At 38.5% G+C, this 20,596-nt stretch overlaps 1 protein-coding gene across 2 annotated transcripts in view; it reads right to left on the bottom strand.

The window, feature by feature from the left end:
- Window positions 1-20,596, bottom strand: part of PCSK5 (proprotein convertase subtilisin/kexin type 5) — a 513,187-nt gene that overhangs the window by 143,600 nt on the left and 348,991 nt on the right. Inside the window, exons 17-21 of one of the 2 annotated variants that reach the window (XM_040256430.1) lie at window positions 16,553-16,637; window positions 12,282-12,379; window positions 11,573-11,702; window positions 11,034-11,149; window positions 5,232-7,842 (exon numbers count right to left, since the gene is read on the bottom strand). In XM_040256430.1, the coding sequence (XP_040112364.1) occupies window positions 7,727-7,842; window positions 11,034-11,149; window positions 11,573-11,702; window positions 12,282-12,379; window positions 16,553-16,637 (545 nt within the window). In that variant the 3' untranslated portion in view covers window positions 5,232-7,726. Of the gene's footprint in view, window positions 1-5,231; window positions 7,843-11,033; window positions 11,150-11,572; window positions 11,703-12,281; window positions 12,380-16,552; window positions 16,638-20,596 lie in introns of those variants that run through there. The other variant, XM_040256508.1, reaches the window with a different exon arrangement.

Here is a 20,596-nt window from a genome sequence, read left to right as displayed (position 1 = left end):
CTCTTATATTTTTCTTGGAGACTTTGATATCAGATCGTCTGGATTTAAATTAATCCCAGATCTTCTATTTAACCACTGGGGTGCTTAAAGCATTTACCTCATCTGCGTTCTCATTTGTAGAGAGAATAAAATCAGGCTATTGGCAATACTGAATGAGATAGCTCATATAAAGAATTGAGCACAGTGCTTAGAACATAGGAAGCATTCCGTATATGGGAGTTACTCTTTCTGTTGTTCTGTTATTATGAAGGGTAGTTCCTCACATATTATTAATTCTTTCCTTTTACTCTTCTCTGGTAATGACAGTTTAGAGGACAAAGGGTTTTCTTTTAGAAGGAAAAGAAGATTCTGAGCCAGTCCTTGTCCCCTAGTCTTGCAAACAGGCTTTGCCAGATTTCTTGCTGTAGTCATGGACATCCCAGTGAAGAGAAGCTATGGGCTGCCTCCTCTCATGTGAGCTTATCTGATAGTTGAGCTCTGCTTAGTACCCGTCCTTTGATTTAGTTGGCTCAATGCAGCCATCAATCCCTTGGGTACTGAAGCAAATACAGCCTTCTCAGCATTCTGCCTAAACGAATGCTTCATGCATTTGTTGGCAGGAGGCCACAAGTTGACTTCATGGGGTCCTTAAGTAAGTCAGTTAGCCTCTCTGAGAAGAAAGGCTGATGACTCAAAAAATAAAGAGGTTGAAGAGGGCAGTAGCCCATCCTAGGCCCTTTGAGAGTTGAACTCTGGGGTCTTCCTATTCCCTTCCTTCACTTGCTCACCTTGCCCACTCTCTGCCTCTCAGTCCACAAGCCCTTTGATAGTTTTGTCCCTTTGTACCAGTTCTCTCTCTCAAGAATCCTCCGGCATCCTCACCTTCTTTGACTTACAAATTCCTGTTTTTCTTTCAGACTCATGTCTAATGAAACTTCTCACTGAAGTCTTCTTATTCATTCATTCCACAAATATTTACTAAGCAAGGCACTGTGTTAGACACTGTCCCAGGCACTGTGTTAGACATCTTGTCCACTGTGGACAAGATGGAAAAACCTCAGCTCCTGTGGTGCTGAGGGAGAGACTGACAATGAACAAGCCAATGAACTGTAGAATGTCATGTTTGTGGTGCTAGACCAAAAAGGTGGGCAGGTGTGGGGTGAATGGTAGAAGGAGCTGCTTCTGAGAGAGCTGTTTTTGAACTAATCTGTAGGATGAGAAGATATCAGCCATGTGAAGAGCAGGGTTCTAGATGCATAAATATGCTAGTTTTGTTTGGAGAACAAAAAGAATGGTACGATTAGAATATGAACAAGAGAGCATGAGAAGGTATCAGAAAGTCTCAGGTAAGGAGTTCAGATTTTATTCTGAGTGAATAGAGAGAGGCGAAATCAGATTTTGTGTTTATAATAGCAGTCTGCCATCTGCGTGGAGCATGGATGGGGGGAGAAGCAGAGAGCCTGATTAGGAGGCTCTGGCAGTAGTTTAGGGTAGAGAGGATGGCGTTTTGATCCAGAATTACAGCTACAGAGTGGGGAGAAGTCACTTAGAGATATATCATGGAAGTCAGTGGGATCTTGCCAATGGATTGGGTTTGAGGGTAGCAAAAAGAGAAATCCTAGGGTTTAGGTTTGGGCAACTGGTGGATGGATGGATTTTTAGATGTATTTTAATACCATATGCTTAGATGGGAGACAATCTGTGATAATGTTTAAAGGATTAGCAAGTCTAAAGTCTATTTTGGAAATGTTAATTTTGAGATGCCTGTTAGCCATCTGAAGGGAAATGGCAGGTAGCTATTTGGATCTACAGGTGGGAATCTTGAGGGAAGACATCGGAATTATGTATAAATATATCCTCCCCCTAAGTGAGGAGTGAATTTGTCCCTCCTCTGCAGGGTTAAATTAGAAACCCAACAGATCCTAGGTTCTCCTGTCTCTGTGAGTACCACATCATATCAAACATTAAAATTCACCTTTATCCCACATTAATTATGTGATTCCTTAAGTGTTGAGCTGTAGTTGACTAGTTTGATATGTTGCATTTTGTAGATATTTAATTAAAATATCATTTGATTTTGCACATTTTAAAGGCAAATCTGTTTTGAATGTTTCATGTTATTTTTGGATGCCCTTGGAAAGCTTATCGTGTGAGCCATGGTACATTTAACCCTTAATTAGTAAAGTGAGTGTGCTTGCTCTTTTCGACTCCCAGCAATATTGTGATGCTTTTTAAAAGGCCTTTCAGTAGCTTCATGTTATAACCATGTATTTTGGTTTGTTTACCACTAGACCATAAGCTTGAAGAGGGCATGAAGGACCTCAGTGCTTGGTATATAGAAAGAAACTCAAAGTTTGTTTATGGAAGCGATTTACTTGGATTAATAAGGAGAAAAAGCCAAGTCCAGGAATATAGTGTGCTTTCTATCCACACTTGGGAAAAGGCTCTTACTCCTGTCTTGCCATGTATGTAATATGGACTTGTTTTCTCCTTGGCCCTCATAAAAGGGAGGCAGTGTTGTACAGAAACTTGATGTTCTGGGCTTGATTTTAATCCATATCCTTGATAGTTGTGAATCTTGCAATAGAAAGTTAGTTTCTGTAGGTTGCTCTGATTTTTGTGGGGGCAAAATTAATGCCATTGTAAAACTCTGCTGGCTTAAAAACACTGTATTCTTGTAGTATATTCTTTTCTAAAAAATGTCTTACAATTCAGACCTCAGGGAATGTTTCTGTAAATTTCTAGAAGTGGAGATGCAAAATATCTTTTGTTGCCTGACATCTGACCTGGAAAAAGCCAAGAGTTGCAACAATTATTGTGGTGAGGGACTCAACAATGGCCCTTTAGAGAAAAAAATCTCGCAAGAAAATCCTTCAGCAATAAGACAGTTAAACATCTTTCTAAGTCTCTTATAGGAAGAAGGTAGGAAGGAACAGCTGGAGTTCCCAGGTCCCAAACTTGCCCTAGGAGACTCAGTGATGCTATACAGCTGTATCCTTTTTGCCCAAGAATTGACTTTGGGCCAGATCTTTGCCTCTCATGATGAAGAGGAGACATGATTTTATGGTTTATAGCCCCAATGCTATTGCCAAATTGCTCCATGAGCCATAGTGAAATTAAGTCCATCTTGGCTATGCCTTGCTAAATTTGTCAGTGGCTCCAAAATATTCCGCCAAGAATTTCAGATTTTATGGGTTTTAACAAAAATAACTTTGGAAATGGACATCAACCAGGGAAGAGAAATGGTTTATACTTGTCATTGACACATACTGAGTTTGGAGCCCAGGCCCAGCTTGGGACAGGTGAGGTCGAACTGCAGCTGGCCTTTGTGTTCCCCTCCCATTTTGTATTAGAAAATTGCCTCCAGTTTTCTTTAATTGTCAAATTGCTGTCTGTCACTGCCCCTTGTGTGAAGCTGAATGATCATATGAAAGCAGTTAAGAATGCATGCCCACTTACATTTAAGCTGCATGATATTTTTTCTACATGAGGGGATGTTAAATACTTACATACTCAGATGTGCCTATAGTGTTGATCACTTGATGGAGAAATTTTAACTTAGCAGTTACTACAACAGTTACTTTCCCTTCTCTGTGAAGCACTCAGTTTGCAAATTCCTCAAAATGAAGAGTAGATTGCTGTGTGGAAATGAGGAGTCTGATAGAAGAGATGAGTAGCATGATGATGGAGCTCTAATATTGGCTGAAAGGTGAGAGAGTGCTGATCAGTCCAGGGATGGATATTAATGAATAGCAAGGTCTTCCATGGGTATGCAAATTAAAAAGAATGGGCACACTATCCATCTTATGGAAAATGTAAAAATGTTGATTCTTCTTGACTGATCCATCACATCTTGAATTACTGTTCTTTGTAGCAGTGGGGTAATTAGTTAAAACCATTAGAACAATCGACTTTTCCCTGAACAACTCTTGGGCAGCAGATTTGCTGGTGATGCTCCTCCTGCTTTAGTTCCATCTGCTTAGTTAAGCCTCAGCCATCCTCCAAGATCCAATACCAGTCTAAACTGCTCTAAGAAACACCTGACTAATCCAATTCAAAGGGATGTCTACCTGTCTGAACTTAACTTACTCATCTGAGATTTAGAAGTCACTCCTTAGGATTAATGGTCTTACTGTTGAATTTTATTTTTATTATTTTGAGTCTGGTTTTGCAATCCCAATCAATTTATTTCAAGTCCATATGCCTCAGCTTTCTCATTTGTAAACAGAGGATACTACATGTATTTCTGTTCTAGAATTTTTGTGAGACTTAAAAGAGTATATTTATTTGGTTGGCCAAAAAGCTCTTTCAGGTTTTCCTGTACCATCTTAGGGGAAAGTTGAATGAACTTTTTGGCCAACCCAGTATATCTACACACACACACACACACACTCTGTATGCCTATATTGTACAGCACATAGTAAATGGTCAATAAAATTAGTTTCTCCCCATCTCCATAATGGGACTTCATGGCAACAGAAGCTCTTTCTTATACCTTTTTGTATCCCCAAATCTTTAAACCTAATCAGAGCTCAACATGTGTGTCACTTCTGTTGATTTCTCATTTCTTTTTGCAAAAGGCAGGGCATTGAATCTTCAGGGCTAGTGACCATCACAAGCAGGGTTCACAAAGGTCTATGATCCATGGTTGTTTATTTGCTAACTATACGGTTCTACCCTGTAGCATGTACTAGAGACTGGTTTTAGACAAAGTCATCTTCTAGGCATCTAGGGATACAGCCACAAGGATATGATACACAGCCAGGGATAATGATGCACAGGATATCAGCCAACTGAATAAGGCCATCTTCTATAATGTCTTTCACACTCCCCACCTCTTTGTGCCCAGCACCATGGTCCCCACCCTTTCATATACCCACAGGTAGGTGTGCAGTTGTCCATGCCCTGGGGGAAGCCAGGGAAAGAGCAGGTCCAGATGGCTCTTTCATTGGACATTGCACCTGTAAAATGCAGTAGCAACTGCACCAAGCTTTTGTAGATTTTTTCACAACCTGCTTACTAAAAATGGGATTTAACAGTCATTCATGACCAAACCTAAATTGTTCCTTTCTTCTATTGATGTTACATTCTCCTTTTTTCAGTTCCCATCTCTGTTCACCCTTTCTTCCCAATCTTATTTATATGCTCCATTCACCACCCTTTCTTCCATATTCAGCTTATGTATGGAAACAGAAGTTTCTCATGACCTCACCCTTTCAGAGATGTTTGCACATGGTTATGAACAGATCAAATAAACAGGAACTTAGGTTAATTTAATAGAAAAAATAAAATATGGAATAACATTGATTTTGGCCAGTATCAATTACAACCATTCTACTATATTTTACAAAAAAACAACTGAACATTTTACACATGTACAGTATTTTTCAGTAAAAGTGAATTTGGATTTAACAATGGATCACTAATGAAAAGACAAAAGAAAACAGAAAATAGGACTTCTGGCTCTAGGTTAGAGTATTTGTTAAGTCTCCAAACTTTGTACTATCCATTACATATATCTCATTATGAATATATATATTTATACATAATATATAACATTAACTTAAACTTTGAAAGCATTATGTTCTAGTTAATAATATTCTGTAGATAAACGAGGCAGTAACCACTAGTAGTTAAACCAGTATTTCCACAATGTGTGCCTGCATGGTCAGTGAGAAATGGAACACATATTGGTGGACCCCAATGGTTTTGACTGTCAGATTGATGGTTATTTGTCTAAGAACACAGACATCATTTTTATTTTTCCTTTCATAGTAACTTTGTGCCTCAAATATTATGGGTGGGTTCAGTTAAATGGATTCTTCTGCAGGCAGATCTGGTTTCACCATCTACTTGACAGGCTCTCACTTACTTTTGTCCACTTAAGAGACTACGACTTTAAATGTAAGACTCTACATGCCAGACTAACTTGCTTTCTTCAGGTCAGAAGGGCCTGCAGTGTTATGAAGAGGAAAAATTACTCAACAAAATCAGTTGATCCCCTAGTTATATATGAATCATTACATGACTGAGGATCACTGCAGTGCTATTAGAAGGGTCATTAGACTTTGTACTCATTAGTTACCTTGGGTTAAATGTTAACTTTGATGTCTTGGAATACAAAATTTCAGGTTAGGCCTTTTTACTAGCTTGCTTCTTGGATGGGGACCTTAGTTAGCATCCATTTCCCAGGATAACCTATATTGATATCATTCCTCCTCTCATCTTGGAAGTGAGGCTGTCTGAAGCCTAAAGCCTACAAGATGGCTGGTCACTCTGAAAGCAAATGAGGTCACCAATGGAGCTTTGATATGAAACATGAAGAAACTTGATATTAGTCTCTGCTCTCCTAAATAGAGAAACTCAAGAGTTATAAAACGATCTATCAAGCTTCCTCATTTCTGACCACTGATCCAAAGAGTATTCACATAAGTCAGTCTGCTAGATTCCAGGATGTGTTTGGGGACTCATAGAAAACCAGTGAGTATATTTCCAGGAAAACAGATGGTCTCATTGACATTCAGTGGACAGGTGTATCAGCATGGTTATAGAGCAACAGAGGAGTGGGGAAAGAACAGAATGAGGAGGGTACAATCATGCTGCCCATATTCCATTTCCAGTTTTATTTTCTTAAAATGATAAGATGAAAAAACACTTCTAATAAGCACCATTGAAAAATGTTACCCCGCCAACTTGGGCACAGGCTTAAATATTATTTAAATAAATTCCATTTCTTAAAAAATACAGGACCTTTTAGAAACTTTTGACTCTAGGAAGAAATTCCCTTCATCATATCCAAAACACTTTCCACTACAATACATGGAATTTCTGATGGCCTTAAAAAATGCTATGGGGTAATGGCTGAATAGCACCAAGAGCATGTGCAGGGTTTATGAGTGAACACTCTGGTTTTGGGGGGAGCTGGATCAGTCTCAGCTATTCTGTGAATCTTTCCATTCTGTCCATCACCAATTTGACTATGCAGAGCAATCCCATTTGACCAGCTGTATGTAAAATAACCGAATCTACCATGGAAAAGCCAGTAGCAGCAAGTCTATCTGATGAAACCAGTGGAGCAGACTTATCAAGTGGGCATAATGCCAAAACCAGCACATAATGCATGAAGTAAATTATGTGTGGAAAGTATCAATGGCCAGCTGTGAAAAATCAAGACAAATGACACTGAACACAACTCTGTGGGATGTTCTTAATGCCCTTAGGTCCAGTTTTCTGCCATTTCCCCCAACAGTGGACTCAAGCATGAAAAATGATGGATGCAAGAGCTTTCTGTTTCATTTTGATCTACGTCTGCTCTTGTGATGTTTTTGAAAGGGATTTTAGGCATCTCAAAGAGGGAAGCAAGCAATTAAATGCAAAAGGAAAAAAAGAAAAAACAAAAAAACCAAAATGGACCTTCAAAAACAGGGCAGGAAATCAAATCATTACTTTAACGTCAAATTTTGGCATCAGATGCTTTGGTCATACAATACTGTCTCTGTGGTTCTGGCTGTTTAGCACTAAACACCCAGTTATAAAAGGTAGGCTTGTTGTAGGTTTATTTCTTTTTCCATTTAAGTTCTGACAAAACAGTTCACCATCTCCCTGCACAAATTGGAGCGAGAGAGAAAAAGAGAGCAAGAAAGAGAGAGGTGGCTTGCTTTTTTTTTTTTTGCTTGTTTTTTTCTTTTTAATAATAATATGGAGTAATCTATAAGTCTACAGGAACAAAGAAATCTAGGATGGCAGCTCAGCCTTGGAATGTACATGTTTTGCAGCACAGTTGTTGAAGAACCTTCCGTTGGCACAGATTGTTCTTTTTCACTAGCATACAGAAGCCTCCTTCCGCCCAGGACTCTTCCGTTGCTTTTCCAGGAATTCAGCAAGAGACAGGGGAAGTTGAGGACGAGAGCAGCATGATGGACACACATGGAAGAAGGTTGTGATTGGCCAGAGAGGCAGATTGGGGGGATTGGAAGGGATCATTCGGGAGCAGTCAACAGGAGGAAAATTTGGTCCACCCAGAGTGATTTCAGTCAACAGCATTGTTTTTCAAGAAGCATTGTTTTGCAGTCCAGCGGTAAATGTGATTGGTATCCATTTATGAAAAGGAAAAAAGATTATAAAAAGAATAAATTAGAAATCAATAATAATATAAGCGAGGATTCTTCTTTCTGGAATTACCTACAGCAGAGCATATACAGTCATTTATACTATATTTCATTGAGTCTAAGACACTGGATTTCAGATACACCACTTTTTAAAGTACTGCCAAGAAAAATTCTTATTAAATGGTGACACAATAACCTTTTGTCAATTAGCATATTAGTTTTATGCTTATTAAAGTATTTGCATAACATGCTGTTTTTTTTTCTGGGCATATGTAATAACTCTTCCTTTGAATATTGAGACATAGTTTAACTTTTTGAAGCTATTAGGAAGTACAATTAAATGCCACATAAGTAGGAGTGATCATGTGCTTCAGTCGACTAGATATGTCTGTGACTAAGTCACAGGTGACAGCTATATCACATCAACCTGTGGATCAAAGCAGTTGTAAGCTGCCACGAATTATAAGATGCATCTGATTCCAGAGCTATTAAAATATAATAAAAAAGTATGTCTTAGAATCACTGAAATATGACAGTTGAAAGAAAATAATAACACATGCCTAACAGCACATGGTGATTGCCATGTGATTTGAAAAGCCTAGTGAGCCATCCATGATCTCATTCTTTAACCTACCTGAAAAGGGACTCATCACAAATCATGGTTCTTCATTTTCTACTTTTGCCCACAATCCTGACACTCCACTTTTACCAAAGTGCCACTGGCATAAATGAGCCTGTGCTTACCATGGTTTAGGGAAAGCAATTAAAGATCATAAACCTTGAAATGCCTGTTACCAAGTACAAGGTGAACCTCTCAAGTCATAGTGCATCTTTTGGGTCAATGGCTTAAAAATCTTGCTTGGTTTTTCAGTTACTAACTAAGAAAAATTCTGATCATATTCAGATAGAGGGGGATCAGCTTTTAACGTGAGGGTAAGGATCACTGGCTGATAACTAGAAAGTAATACTTACATGGTATCTGGGGTGCTATCACTCCCAGTCTCCTTACCTGAGTGTTGTGTGGTGAGAATTAGCCCTGGCCATGAAAAGTCTGAATGCAGAGCCTGAGCAGGTCTGCCTCTCCCTGCCAGGTCAATCAGACATTAGAAGAGCTATGAAGATGCAAAGTCACTTAGACACTCTGTGGATATGAGAGCATAAATGATTTCCCTATTGGTGCCATCACATGCTCAGATATCTTTGTTGTTTGAGATTCCTAATGGGAAGTTATCAGATAACCATATGAGGGCAACAGTATTATCCTTTTTATTTTTATAGATGAGGGCAGTGAGGCCCCCCCAAAACTCATAACCTGTCCAAGGTCTGGGGTCTAGATAAGAATGATGCATTCTGACTTCTGAATCTACATTCTCCCAGCCATAGCACTCTTCTGCCTCTTGTGAAATTTCCAGAAGAGGAACCATTCAAAGGAACACAAAGATTAAACCCAGGGAAATGATTTTATCAGGGAAAACTGTTCCAAATGCATCGTTTTTTATTTTCCTATTTCCCTAACAGTCCAAGATGTTTAGAACAATGATGGTTCAAACATTTTATTTCTACATTGTTGAGATGCACATGTGCATAAAGTCTAGGCACAAATTTAAGAGTCCTCTCTGCACGAATTATATCTAGAGTCAAAGCTTGTAAGATATTGGGGTTGGAATAATTTAAATTCATTCATTTCATGGATAGGGAAATGGCGGAAGCTAGAAAATGAGAGAACTTGGCATTTGCCAAATTATCAGAGGGAATGGCTGCACATTGAAAACACTTCAGAAGCTTCTAAAGCTATCAGTGCTTTACCCCAAGACCAATTTAAATGAATCTTGGGGGAAGGTGTGGGGCCCTGGCCTTTTGCTTGAGAACTACTGGTGCAATGAAAAGAAAAATGGACCAATATTAGCATTAGAACCAATCTGTAATTGTTTTATCATTAGATAAATGCCTATCTATCACGGCTTAATAAAAGATTCAGATGCCATTTGATTGTTATTTACATATCACAATTACAAACAATCCAAATGAGGGGAGAGTGGCAGTAAACTGTGGCATATCCACAAGACAGACTGTTAAGCTGTTATTAAAAGTGAAGTTTCTGAAGATTTTGTAAAAACATAGCATAGCATTTATCTAATGCTTAGAGCAGAAAGCAAGGTACAAAACTCTATGTGGTATTTTAAAAATCTAGCAAAAAGTACATATGATGGAAGACTGGAAAACAATACAATATGTAGCCTTTTCTAGTTAGTGTTTGTATGATTCCAACTATATGCCACTCTGGAAAAGTCAAATCTATGATGACAGCGAAAAAAAAAATTAGTGGTTTCCAGGGGTAAGGAAGAAGGAAGGGATAGGCAGAGCACAGAGGATTTCCAGGGTAGTGAAGGGTGATCTGAATGATGGATACTTGTGGTGGTGTGGTGCTGTGGTGGATACGGTGGTGGACACTTGTCTTTATACATTTTTCCAAACTCATAGAACACCAAAAGTGGACTCTAATGTAAACTGCAGATTTTGGTGACAATGATTTGTCAGTGTTGGTTCATCAGCTGTAACAAACATATCATTCTGGTGAGGGATACTGATAGTGAGTATGTGTGTATGTATGTTCAGTGTGATCAGAGGATATATGGGAATTCTCTTTACTTTCTGCTGAATTTTGTTCTGAATCCGAAGCTCTAAAGTTTTCAAGAACAAGGTCTACTAATTAAGAAAAATTAACTAGTGCCATCTTTGTAAATGGATGCTTTAGTTCTTTTTGCAGTTAAAACAACCAGAAAACTAAACCCGTTGAGGGTATAAGTTCAAGGAACACCAACAAGACATCAGCATGTCTTACCTGAGACATGCTTGATAGTTAATATTTTCAAGTGGAAATATATATTAGACCTTAACATGGAAGGATCACATGGTTCTCAGATCAAAATAAGCAGTTGTACTCACCGTCCTTGCAGATGGCCCCCATCTGACACATTCCTAAGTCTAAGAGATACCCACTGGGACAGCTCGTACAGTTCTTGATCCCTGGACCACTGCATGTCAAACAGCTGGGGTCACATCTATGGGGAGAATGTACAGTGTATCATCCTTTCACACATCAGGCACAGGAAAAGATGTGTTTACTGTCAATCTCTTAACATCTTAAATTTAATTCTCCCTTTGAAGATGCCACAAAAATATTTTCTTAAATGAATTGCTTTAATTGACAACATTAAAGAAAACCTAGCAGGTAGACCGATTTTAAAGAGGAGAGAGCATGCACTTGAAACAGAAATACAACTTTAGAGGTTTTAAAGTGCTCCTGAGGCACACACACAAAAATCAGTTGGGTTTAAAGCTGCAGAGTGTTGGTGTCCATAGGTAAATGTTTGCACCTTATTTTCATTAATAATTATACGTTTCATATTGTTTATGAAGGCAGTCAAATAAGGAATCCAGTTGCCAAACACTGGAGCTTAAATGGGGGGGGGGGATCCACTTACTTTTTGCAGGATTTGTATCCACTTTCTAAAGAGTGGTCAAAGTAGTAGCTGATACTACAGCTCTGCACGCATCTCCGCTCCTCCATGAAGTAGCCCCCTGTGCAGTTAATACACCCGTCAGCGCCTGCTCCTTAAAAGCAAGACAAATGCAGGAAACAGAAACAAAGCCTCAGAAAAGGTTGCACAGCGGGCTGCTTTTTGCATAATTGGTGAAAATGGCATTAATAGGTTGCAATTTTAAGAACTGTAACATTTGTACTTTTCCTTATGTTCTCTGGGGGAAAAGGCTTCAGTTTTAGATTGAACCCATTTGCCAAAAAAACATCAAACCTCTTTAGAAAGCAAAGGAGGTACAGTTTCAGTTATGCAGGATGCATAAGTTCTGGAAATCTAACGTACGCCATGGTAACTATAGTTAATACTGTATTGTATACTCAAAACTCAACTAAGAGAGTTGATCTTAAGTGTTCTCACCACACACAAACTATGTGAGGTGATGAATATGTTAATTACCTTGTATTATGTATATCAAAACATCACACATACATCTTAAAGTATATAATGTTTGTCAGTTATGCCTCAGTAAAGCTAGAAAAGTAAGTCTAATTAAAAAAAATTACCAACAGGGTGTGCATGACTGATGGATAAAGACAGACAAATGAAAGCCAAACCAGAGCTAGAGGAATAAGAGGGGTTGGGGAGGAAGTACCAGCACAGGTGGCGCAGAAGCGGTGGCAGGGCTGACAGTCTTGGCCGTTGAAGTACCATCCGTCCTCACAGGTGACGGCACACCGGGACCCCTGCAGGCTGGAAACACAGACGGCTGTGGTCAGGCGAAGAGGTCATGACTCCCCAAAGCCATATGCAAACATGTAGCTTCCCCCAGAGGTCAGTGGACTTGGGAGAACTTCAAAGCAGGAGAAATAGCCCCTGTACCCTCTTTTTTTCTCCTCCCGATGCCTAGAATGCTTCTCTGTGCCTGTAATAAGTCTGTAGCCTATTCATGTGCTGCAAGTTTGGAGGACATTCCTTTTAATTATTAGGCTGGCTGACACATTTTTTCTTTACTCAACATTTTACAACCTGGAGGTTTTAAAAAGTATTTTATGGACCAAAACAATCACCTTACCTAACAATATGCCTATCAATCCCAGACCTCCTAGACCTACTCCACAATAAACTTAAATGTTGTCCTGTAACTGTATATGTTGTCGGAATACGTGGCAAAATGAATTACACCTGAATAGAAGGGTACAACTATCCTGCCCAACCCTCAGCTCAAACTCCCAGGAACAGCCTTTTTAAAATTTTAAGTGCTTCTGATTTTAGTTCTTGGACCAAAACAAGAGAATCCTAACATACTTTTGCTTCTATTGCTTCATTTATTAATTTTAAACTCTAATGAAATACTTGGCAAAATTATTTATTTATATTGCTGCTTCACCAAACATCTCAACTTTTCTTAGTTACATTGTTATTTAGTATTTTTGGTTATCTGTATGTTTTCTTTAAATAGCACTCTTAGGTATTACCTAATATGTTGCTAGAATGTTGAATGAGGAATGTGTATTTTTTTTCTTCTAATTTTTTATCACCTTTAAGGTTTTTTATAGCCTACAGATTGATTCTTAAACACAAATGTCTAAAATTTATAGCATTTAATATACAAACATCACTCATGGAATAACTCAGTAGTGAGACTGTTACCACAATCCCATGTCACCCAGTAGACAGTTCTAGAAAATGGGTATCTAAGCAACAGGGTCAAATGCTTTCTGTGTTCTTATAGAAAATACATTTTTCTACATTGCTGCAATTCACATGTTACTTGACTGTGCTTTGCATATGGATCATACTATTAAAAACTAACATTTAGTTTTCCCTTTATTTTTTATAATATATGTATATAAATATTTTTATATATTTATTTTTCTCTTTAAAGTAATTTGGAAAGAACAAAACCAAAGTAGATGAAAAAGAATCCCAAACAGTCCTGTTCACATTTTAATCCATATCCTTCTAGTATTTTATGCATAGATATTTTTCTGTTTGCTTCAGTTCAGTTCAGTCGCTCAGTCGTGTCCGACTCTTTGCGACCCCATGAATTGTAGCACGCCAGGCCTCCCTGTCCATCACCAACTGCTAGAGTTCACTCAGAGTCGCGTCCATAGAGTCAGTGATGCCATCCAGCCATCTCATCCTCTGTCGTCCCCTTCTCCTCCTGCCCCCAATCCCTCCCAGCATCAAAATCTTCTCCAATGAGTCAACTCTTCGCATGAGGTGGCCAAAGTACTGGAGTTTCAGCTTTAGCATCATTCTTTCCAAAGAAATCCCTAGGTTGGTCTCCTTTAGAATGGACTGGTTGGATCTCCTTGCAGTCCAAGGGACTCTCAAGAGTCTTCTCCAACACACCAGTTCAAACTCATCAATTCTTCGGCACTCAGCCTTCTTCACAGTCCAACTCTCACATCCATACATGACTACTGGAAAAACCATAGCCTTGACTAGACGGACCTTAGTCGGCAAAGTAATGTCTCTGCTTTTGAATATGCTATCTAGGTTGTTTGCTTAGCCACTATTTAAAAATTTACAGGTATTTTGAGGCAGAATGGTCAACCTTAGAAGCCCCTAAGAAAAACACAGGGAGCCTCAAGAAGACAGAAAGTGTATTTCATTCATAGATCTTCTCTTCTGACCAGAGAGGTGTCATTTAAAAAGCCAATAAAAGAAAATCCCTTTCCTTTTGGTAGAGCTGGAAAAAGGGGACAGTGCATCAAATGAATCCCTTTGTGGGAGGAAACAGGACCCCTGGTAAACTTATCAAAGTTTTTTTTTGTTTTTAAAGCTGCCTTGTTTTTCTAATGAAGGAAATTACTTCCGAGGTTGGTACTTGCTCAGCTGGAGACAGAGGGTGCAGTGTGTGAGGAGGGAGTGCGCTAAGTGGGACGTGCAGCAGAGCACCTGGGAACCCTGATGCACTCGGCCGCTTCCAAACTCCAGGGGTGGCGCGGTAAGCGAACCTGGTACTGGTTCAGGCTGGGGTGAGCCAGCTGAGTTAGATGTGTGCCGTCCCATATGCTCTAGCGCCTGTGGGCTCGAGAGCACTTGAAATGTGGCTAGGGTGGCCAAGGCACAGAATTTAACATTTTATTTTCGTTCATTTCACTCTAAGTCTTACAAATTGGCACTTGATTCAGTTATCAGAAAACATTTAAATAAGTGCACAGCAACTTGGCTATCTAAAATCTACTTCAACTAAAGTTTTATAAAATCTATATACAGATCAAGTATTTCCCCCAAAATTACTGTCTTAATTGAGGTATGCTTTAAGGGTGAAATACACACCAGATTTCGAAGACTGTGCACTACAAACAAAATAGAGAATATCTCCCCGATTATCTTTCATATTGTCTTATATTGATTACATGTTGAAATAATATTTTGGGTATATTTGGTTAAAGATTTCATTAAAATAAATTTCACCTGTATCTTTTTACTCCATTTAATGTGGCTACTCACGTATTTAAAATTAATATATATGGCTCTCATTTCACATTTTTTACTCTATAAAATGTTCCCTAAGAAATATAGAAAATAATCTTGATCTTTTATTTTTCATGGGCCAATTCAGTGTCAGATACTGGAATAAGTGCTTTATAGATGTTATCACAATTAATCCTTATCATAATCCAGCAATTTTGAGGTTAGTATCACCCTTTTATAGATGAGAAAACTGAAGCTCAGAGGAGTGAACGGACTTGACCAAGATCACACAGCTGATAAATGGCAGAGAAAGATTTAAGCCCACATTTATCTTGCCTTTTTAAAAATTATAACAGTTTGCTCCTTCTCCAAAAAGTAGTAGGATGCTGACTAGACTGATAATTATCAAAACTGAAGTCTTGAGATGAAAGGCGCAAAACAAATGGACACTGAATGCATTTATGGGGGAAAAAAAGGAAGCCACAAATAATCAATTAATTGAAATAAAAATGACGTTCCCTTATTAATTAATGTAAAGGATTGCCTGCCTAGACTGCCTGGTTCCTGATTATTGTGCCTTTGATCAAAAGTGGAAATAGAGGTACTAAGTGAAGTTGCTCAGTTGTGTCCGACTCTTTGCAACCTGGTGGACTGTAGCCTATGAGGCTCCTCCATCCAGGGATTCTCCAAGCAAGAATACTAGAGTGGGTTGCCTTTTCCTTCTCCAGGGGATCTTCCCAGCCCAGGGATTGAACCCAGGTCTCCTGCATTGCAGACAGATGCTTTACCCTCTGAGCCATCAGGGAACTCTTAAAAGGAATGGAATGGAGCAGAATTCTAGCTTTATGTAATAAAGCCAGAGTCCAGCCCCTCACTCAGCATGGGATGATCTGACCTTCTTTAAGGATATAAAGAATACCTACTTCACTTGATCTGGGTGTTATTCTCTCAAAGAATCTATCAACTGTCTGACTTTAGCAATGAGCAAGTCTCATCCATTCAAGGATGACATCCCCTGGTATTAAATCTATGTGCATACCACAGCATAATGGAACCAGCCTGAGGTGCTTAAGATAAGACAACGATTGGCTATATGGAGAGATATAATAAAGATAAGGGAATAGTTTCGACCATCAGAGGAATGAATCAGGGGGATTAAATATAGTTCATTGATGTTACCTATGCAGTAATCCTTGACTGATACACTGCTGGTCAAAAAGCCCAAAGAAATCCTCTCAAATAGCCATTTATTTACTTGTAGTTGAGCCATCTTTTCTAAAGAGAATTTTATTTGGCTTATAAACCTTCCGAAGCCAAGGTAGCATCCAATTTTTCACATAAAATGATAGAGATAATGCAAATAGCAATCAAGTGTCTGAATGGGAGTCAAACCAAGGGTGACTTATAAGAGAGGTACCTATTTACTTTTTTTTTTTTTCCAATTTTATTGAGAAGTCTTTGGGCTATGTTACTTGGTGAAATCTTTAACTCTCTTACCTTAACCCCTCCCTGCATTCTGTACAGTTGTCAGATTCAGTACATGTCTTGCAGTTTTCATTGCACTTCCGGCAAAGATTTTTCTCTGTTAAAAAAAAAGGAACAAGGTTATAAATCAGTTGGTCAGCTGGATTTCATAAAAGCATATGTTCTAATGTTTGCTAATGTATGCTATTGTATACATGGCCTTGAGTAGGAGGAAATTGTAGGAAAAGCTTCAGACTCAACATTTGCTATCATTTCTCAGCAAATCAAATACAGGTAGGAATATATAGCATTGGGAAATACCTTAGTAATATCTACCAGTTTGTAGACAAGAAAGCTACAGCCCACTTAATTCTTTAATAGTTTATTGGTTTTTTTCTTATTCCTATTCTCTTTCCCAAGCAGAGTTTCCTAACTTCCAACAGTGAAAATCTCACTAATGAAGCTGGGGCACATCACTAGAAAGTACAGAGAGGCAACACTAGCAGCTGAAGAATGGAACGGTAGACCGCATGCTCACAGCTTTAATGACTACTCTGATGAACGACTTTTAAGATTGCCAGGTAAGGGTTGATTATTGCTTGCATTGTTTTATTGTTTTAAAGTTTATAGAAGCTGTGGAATCAATAGAAATGTTACTATATTTCAGACAGCACTTACATTTCTGGAGAACAGAAACATATTTGAATGAACAAATACACTGTGAATACTGGCTTTCTTGTTTAATACCAAACACTGAGGTTGGGGGAGGGTTGAGGGGGGATGGCAAGTACGTTACTATCCTGTAGTGGAAAATGGTGATGTTATATTAAGTAAGGCCTTTTACCTCAGGTGAAATTTTTCTGGAGACTTTGATCCCTTCTCTGAGATGCCAGTGGGTCCTAACTTCAGGTATATATAGAACTGAATGAGGCTTTGTCCATAGGCTTCTCTGTCTGCTCTTTAAACGCTGGTGTTCTTCAGGGTTCCACAGAGAAGCACTCCTTCACCTGATCCCTCTAAGGACCTCCTAGAGGTCTAGCAGAATTCTGAGCTCCTCGGCATGAAATAACAAAGTTCCTCACCATCTATGACCTCCCCATCAGAGGGTCATCGAGAATGCTGGACATGGCATAGGACCTGAAGCCAGAGGACCTAGAGTGGCATTCTGCTCTTAGCATTTCTAGTGGACAAGTTCACAATCTCTGTTCATTTGTTAACTAAATATTACAATGATGACTATCACTGAGCTGCTCTTGAGGAGTTAATGACCTTATTCAAGGGAACTGTAGATATGTTGGCAGTAATTATTGCTAGTCACATACATATCACTATGCTATATGTAAATGGACTTATTAAAGGAGGAAATTAAAACAAAGGCAATTGCCTAGAAGGACAGAAATGCACAGACCATTTGTATCAGTGAGTGAACTGAAAATTGCTAAATCATCTGTGACTCTCTGCAACCCCATGGACTATGCAGTCCATGGAATTCTCTAGGCCAGATATTGGAATGGGTAGCCTTTCCCTTCTTCAGGTGTATGAGTGAAGTAATCGTTTAAATAGCCTTCTTTAATTATCTACCTTCCAGGCTCTGGTAAAAGAACTGATTGTCTCAATTATCATTTTCCTATCAGGTACCGCCTAGATTTCTTTTCCAAGGCTCAGTCTTCTTGATAGAATTTTGATTTTTTTTCCTCAAGGAATACTACTTGTTTCTGATCCCTTTAAAACTTTTTTAAAGTATAGTTGATTTACAGTGTTTATTACTGCTGTACACATAGTGATTCAATTATACATTTTATACACATTCTTTTTAAAGTTTCTTTTTCCACTGTGGTTTATCATAAGACATTGAATATAGTTCTCTGTGCTATACAGTACGACCTTGTTGTTTATCCATTCTGTGCATAAAAGCTTACGTCTGCTAACCTCAAACTCTCAGTCTATCTCTTCTCTAGCCCCTTCTCCCTTAGCAACCACCAGTCTGTTCTCTTTGTCCTTGATTCTGTTTGTTTCATAAATAAGTTATTTATGTCTTATTTTAGAATCCACATATAAGTGTTATAATATGGTATTTATCTTTCTCTTTCTGACTTACTTCACTTAGTATGATAATCTTTAGATGCATTCATGTTGCTACAAATGGCATTATTTCATTTGTTTCTATGGCTGAGAGCTGTCCATTGTGTGTGTGTGTGTGTGTCTGTGCGTGTGTACACACAACATATCTTCTTTATCCATTCATCTGTCAGTGGACATTTAGGTTGTTTCCATGCCTTTGCTGTTGTGAGTAGTGCTATTCACATAGGGGTATATGTATCTTTTTGAATTACACTTTTGTCCGGATATATGCCCAGGAGTGGGATTGCTGGATCATATGATAGTTGTATTTTTAGTTTTATAAGGAACCTCTATGATGTTTTCCACAGTGGCTCATCAACTTACATTCCTACCAACAGTGTAGGTGGGTTCTCTTTTCTCCACATCCTCTCCAGCATTGCTTTTGCAGAATTTTTAATGATGGTTATTCTGACCATTGTGAGGTGTACCTCACTGTAGTTTTGACTTGCATTTCTCTAATAACTAGCCATGTTGAGCATCTTTTCATATGCCTATTGGCTATCTGTATTTCTTCTTTGGAGAAATGTGTATTTAGGTCTTTTGCCTATTTTTCAGTTGGATTTTTTGTTGCTGTTGTTGAGTTGTACAAGCTGTTTGTATATTTTGGAAATTAATCCCTTGTTGGTCAGATCATTTGTAGGTATTTTCTCCCATTCTGTAGGTTGTTTTTTCATTTTGTTTATGGTTTCCTTCACTGTGCAAAAGCTTGTAAATTTGATGAGGTCCTGCTTATTTTTGTTTTTATTTCTATTGTCTTGGGAGCCTAAGGAAACAGTGGTATTATTTATATTGGAGGATATTTTGCCTGTGTTCTCTTCTAGGAGCTTTATGGTATTACATCTTATGTTTGAGTCTTCAAGCTGTTTTGTGTTCATTTTTATGTATGATGTAATGGTGTATTCTAACTTCATTGGTTTACATGCAACTGTCCAACTTTCCCAGCACCACTTGCTGAAGAGATTGTTTCATTCCACTGAATATATGTGTCTCCTCTGAAGATTAATTGATGATAGTGTGTGGGTTTATTTCTGGGATCTTTATTCTGTTCTGTTGATCCATATGTCTGTTTTGGTGACAACATCATGTTTTGATTACTGTAGCTTTGTAGTATTGTCTGAAGTCTGGAGGGTTATACTTCTTGATTTGTTCTTTTTCTTCAGGATTGTTTTGGCAATCCTGGGTCTTTTATGGTTTCATATGAATTTTAGGATTGTCTGTTCTAGTTGTGGGCTTCCCTGGTAGCTCAGTTGGTAAAGAATCTGTCTGCAATGCAGGAGACCTAATGTTATGGGTAACCTGATTTGTTGTTCAGTAGCTCAGTCATGTCTGACTCTATGTGACCGCATGGACTGCAGCACACCAGGCTTTCTTGTTCTTCACTGTCTCCCAGAGTTTACTCAGACTCATGTCCATTGAATCGATGATGCGATCCAACCATCTCATCCTTTGTCACTCCCTTCTCCTTTTGCCCTCAATCTTTCCCAGCATCAGGGTCTTTTCCAGTGAGTCAGCTATTCACATCAGGTGGTCAAAGCATTGGACCTTTTGGTAATTTAGGGATCACATTAAACCTATAGATTGCTTTGGTAAGTATGGCCATTTTAACAATATTAATTATTCCAACCCAAGAGCATGAGGTATCTTTCATTTCTTTGAATCATCTTTGGTTTCTTTTATTAATGTTTTATAGTTCTCAGCAAATAGGTCTTTTACCTCTTTGGTCAGGTTTAATCCTAAGTCTTTTATTTTGGGGGTGAAATTAAAAAAAAAATTTTTTTTTTTTACATTCTCTTTATTTCACTTTTGGTATAAAGAAGTGCAACTGATTTCTGCATGTTAATCTTATGTCCTGCTACCTTGCTGAATTCATTCATCAGTTCTAGTAGTTTTTGTGTGAAGTCTTCAGGGTTTTATATACGTATAGTATCATCATCTGCATTTTACCTCTTCCTTTCC

This window comes from Oryx dammah, unplaced genomic scaffold (assembly GCF_014754425.2).
Source record: "Oryx dammah isolate SB20612 unplaced genomic scaffold, SCBI_Odam_1.1 HiC_scaffold_1, whole genome shotgun sequence".
Taxonomy (NCBI): Eukaryota; Metazoa; Chordata; class Mammalia; order Artiodactyla; family Bovidae; genus Oryx; species Oryx dammah.
The sequence above is the reverse complement of the archived record's forward strand: the minus strand, read 5'-3'. Positions and strand labels throughout refer to the sequence as shown.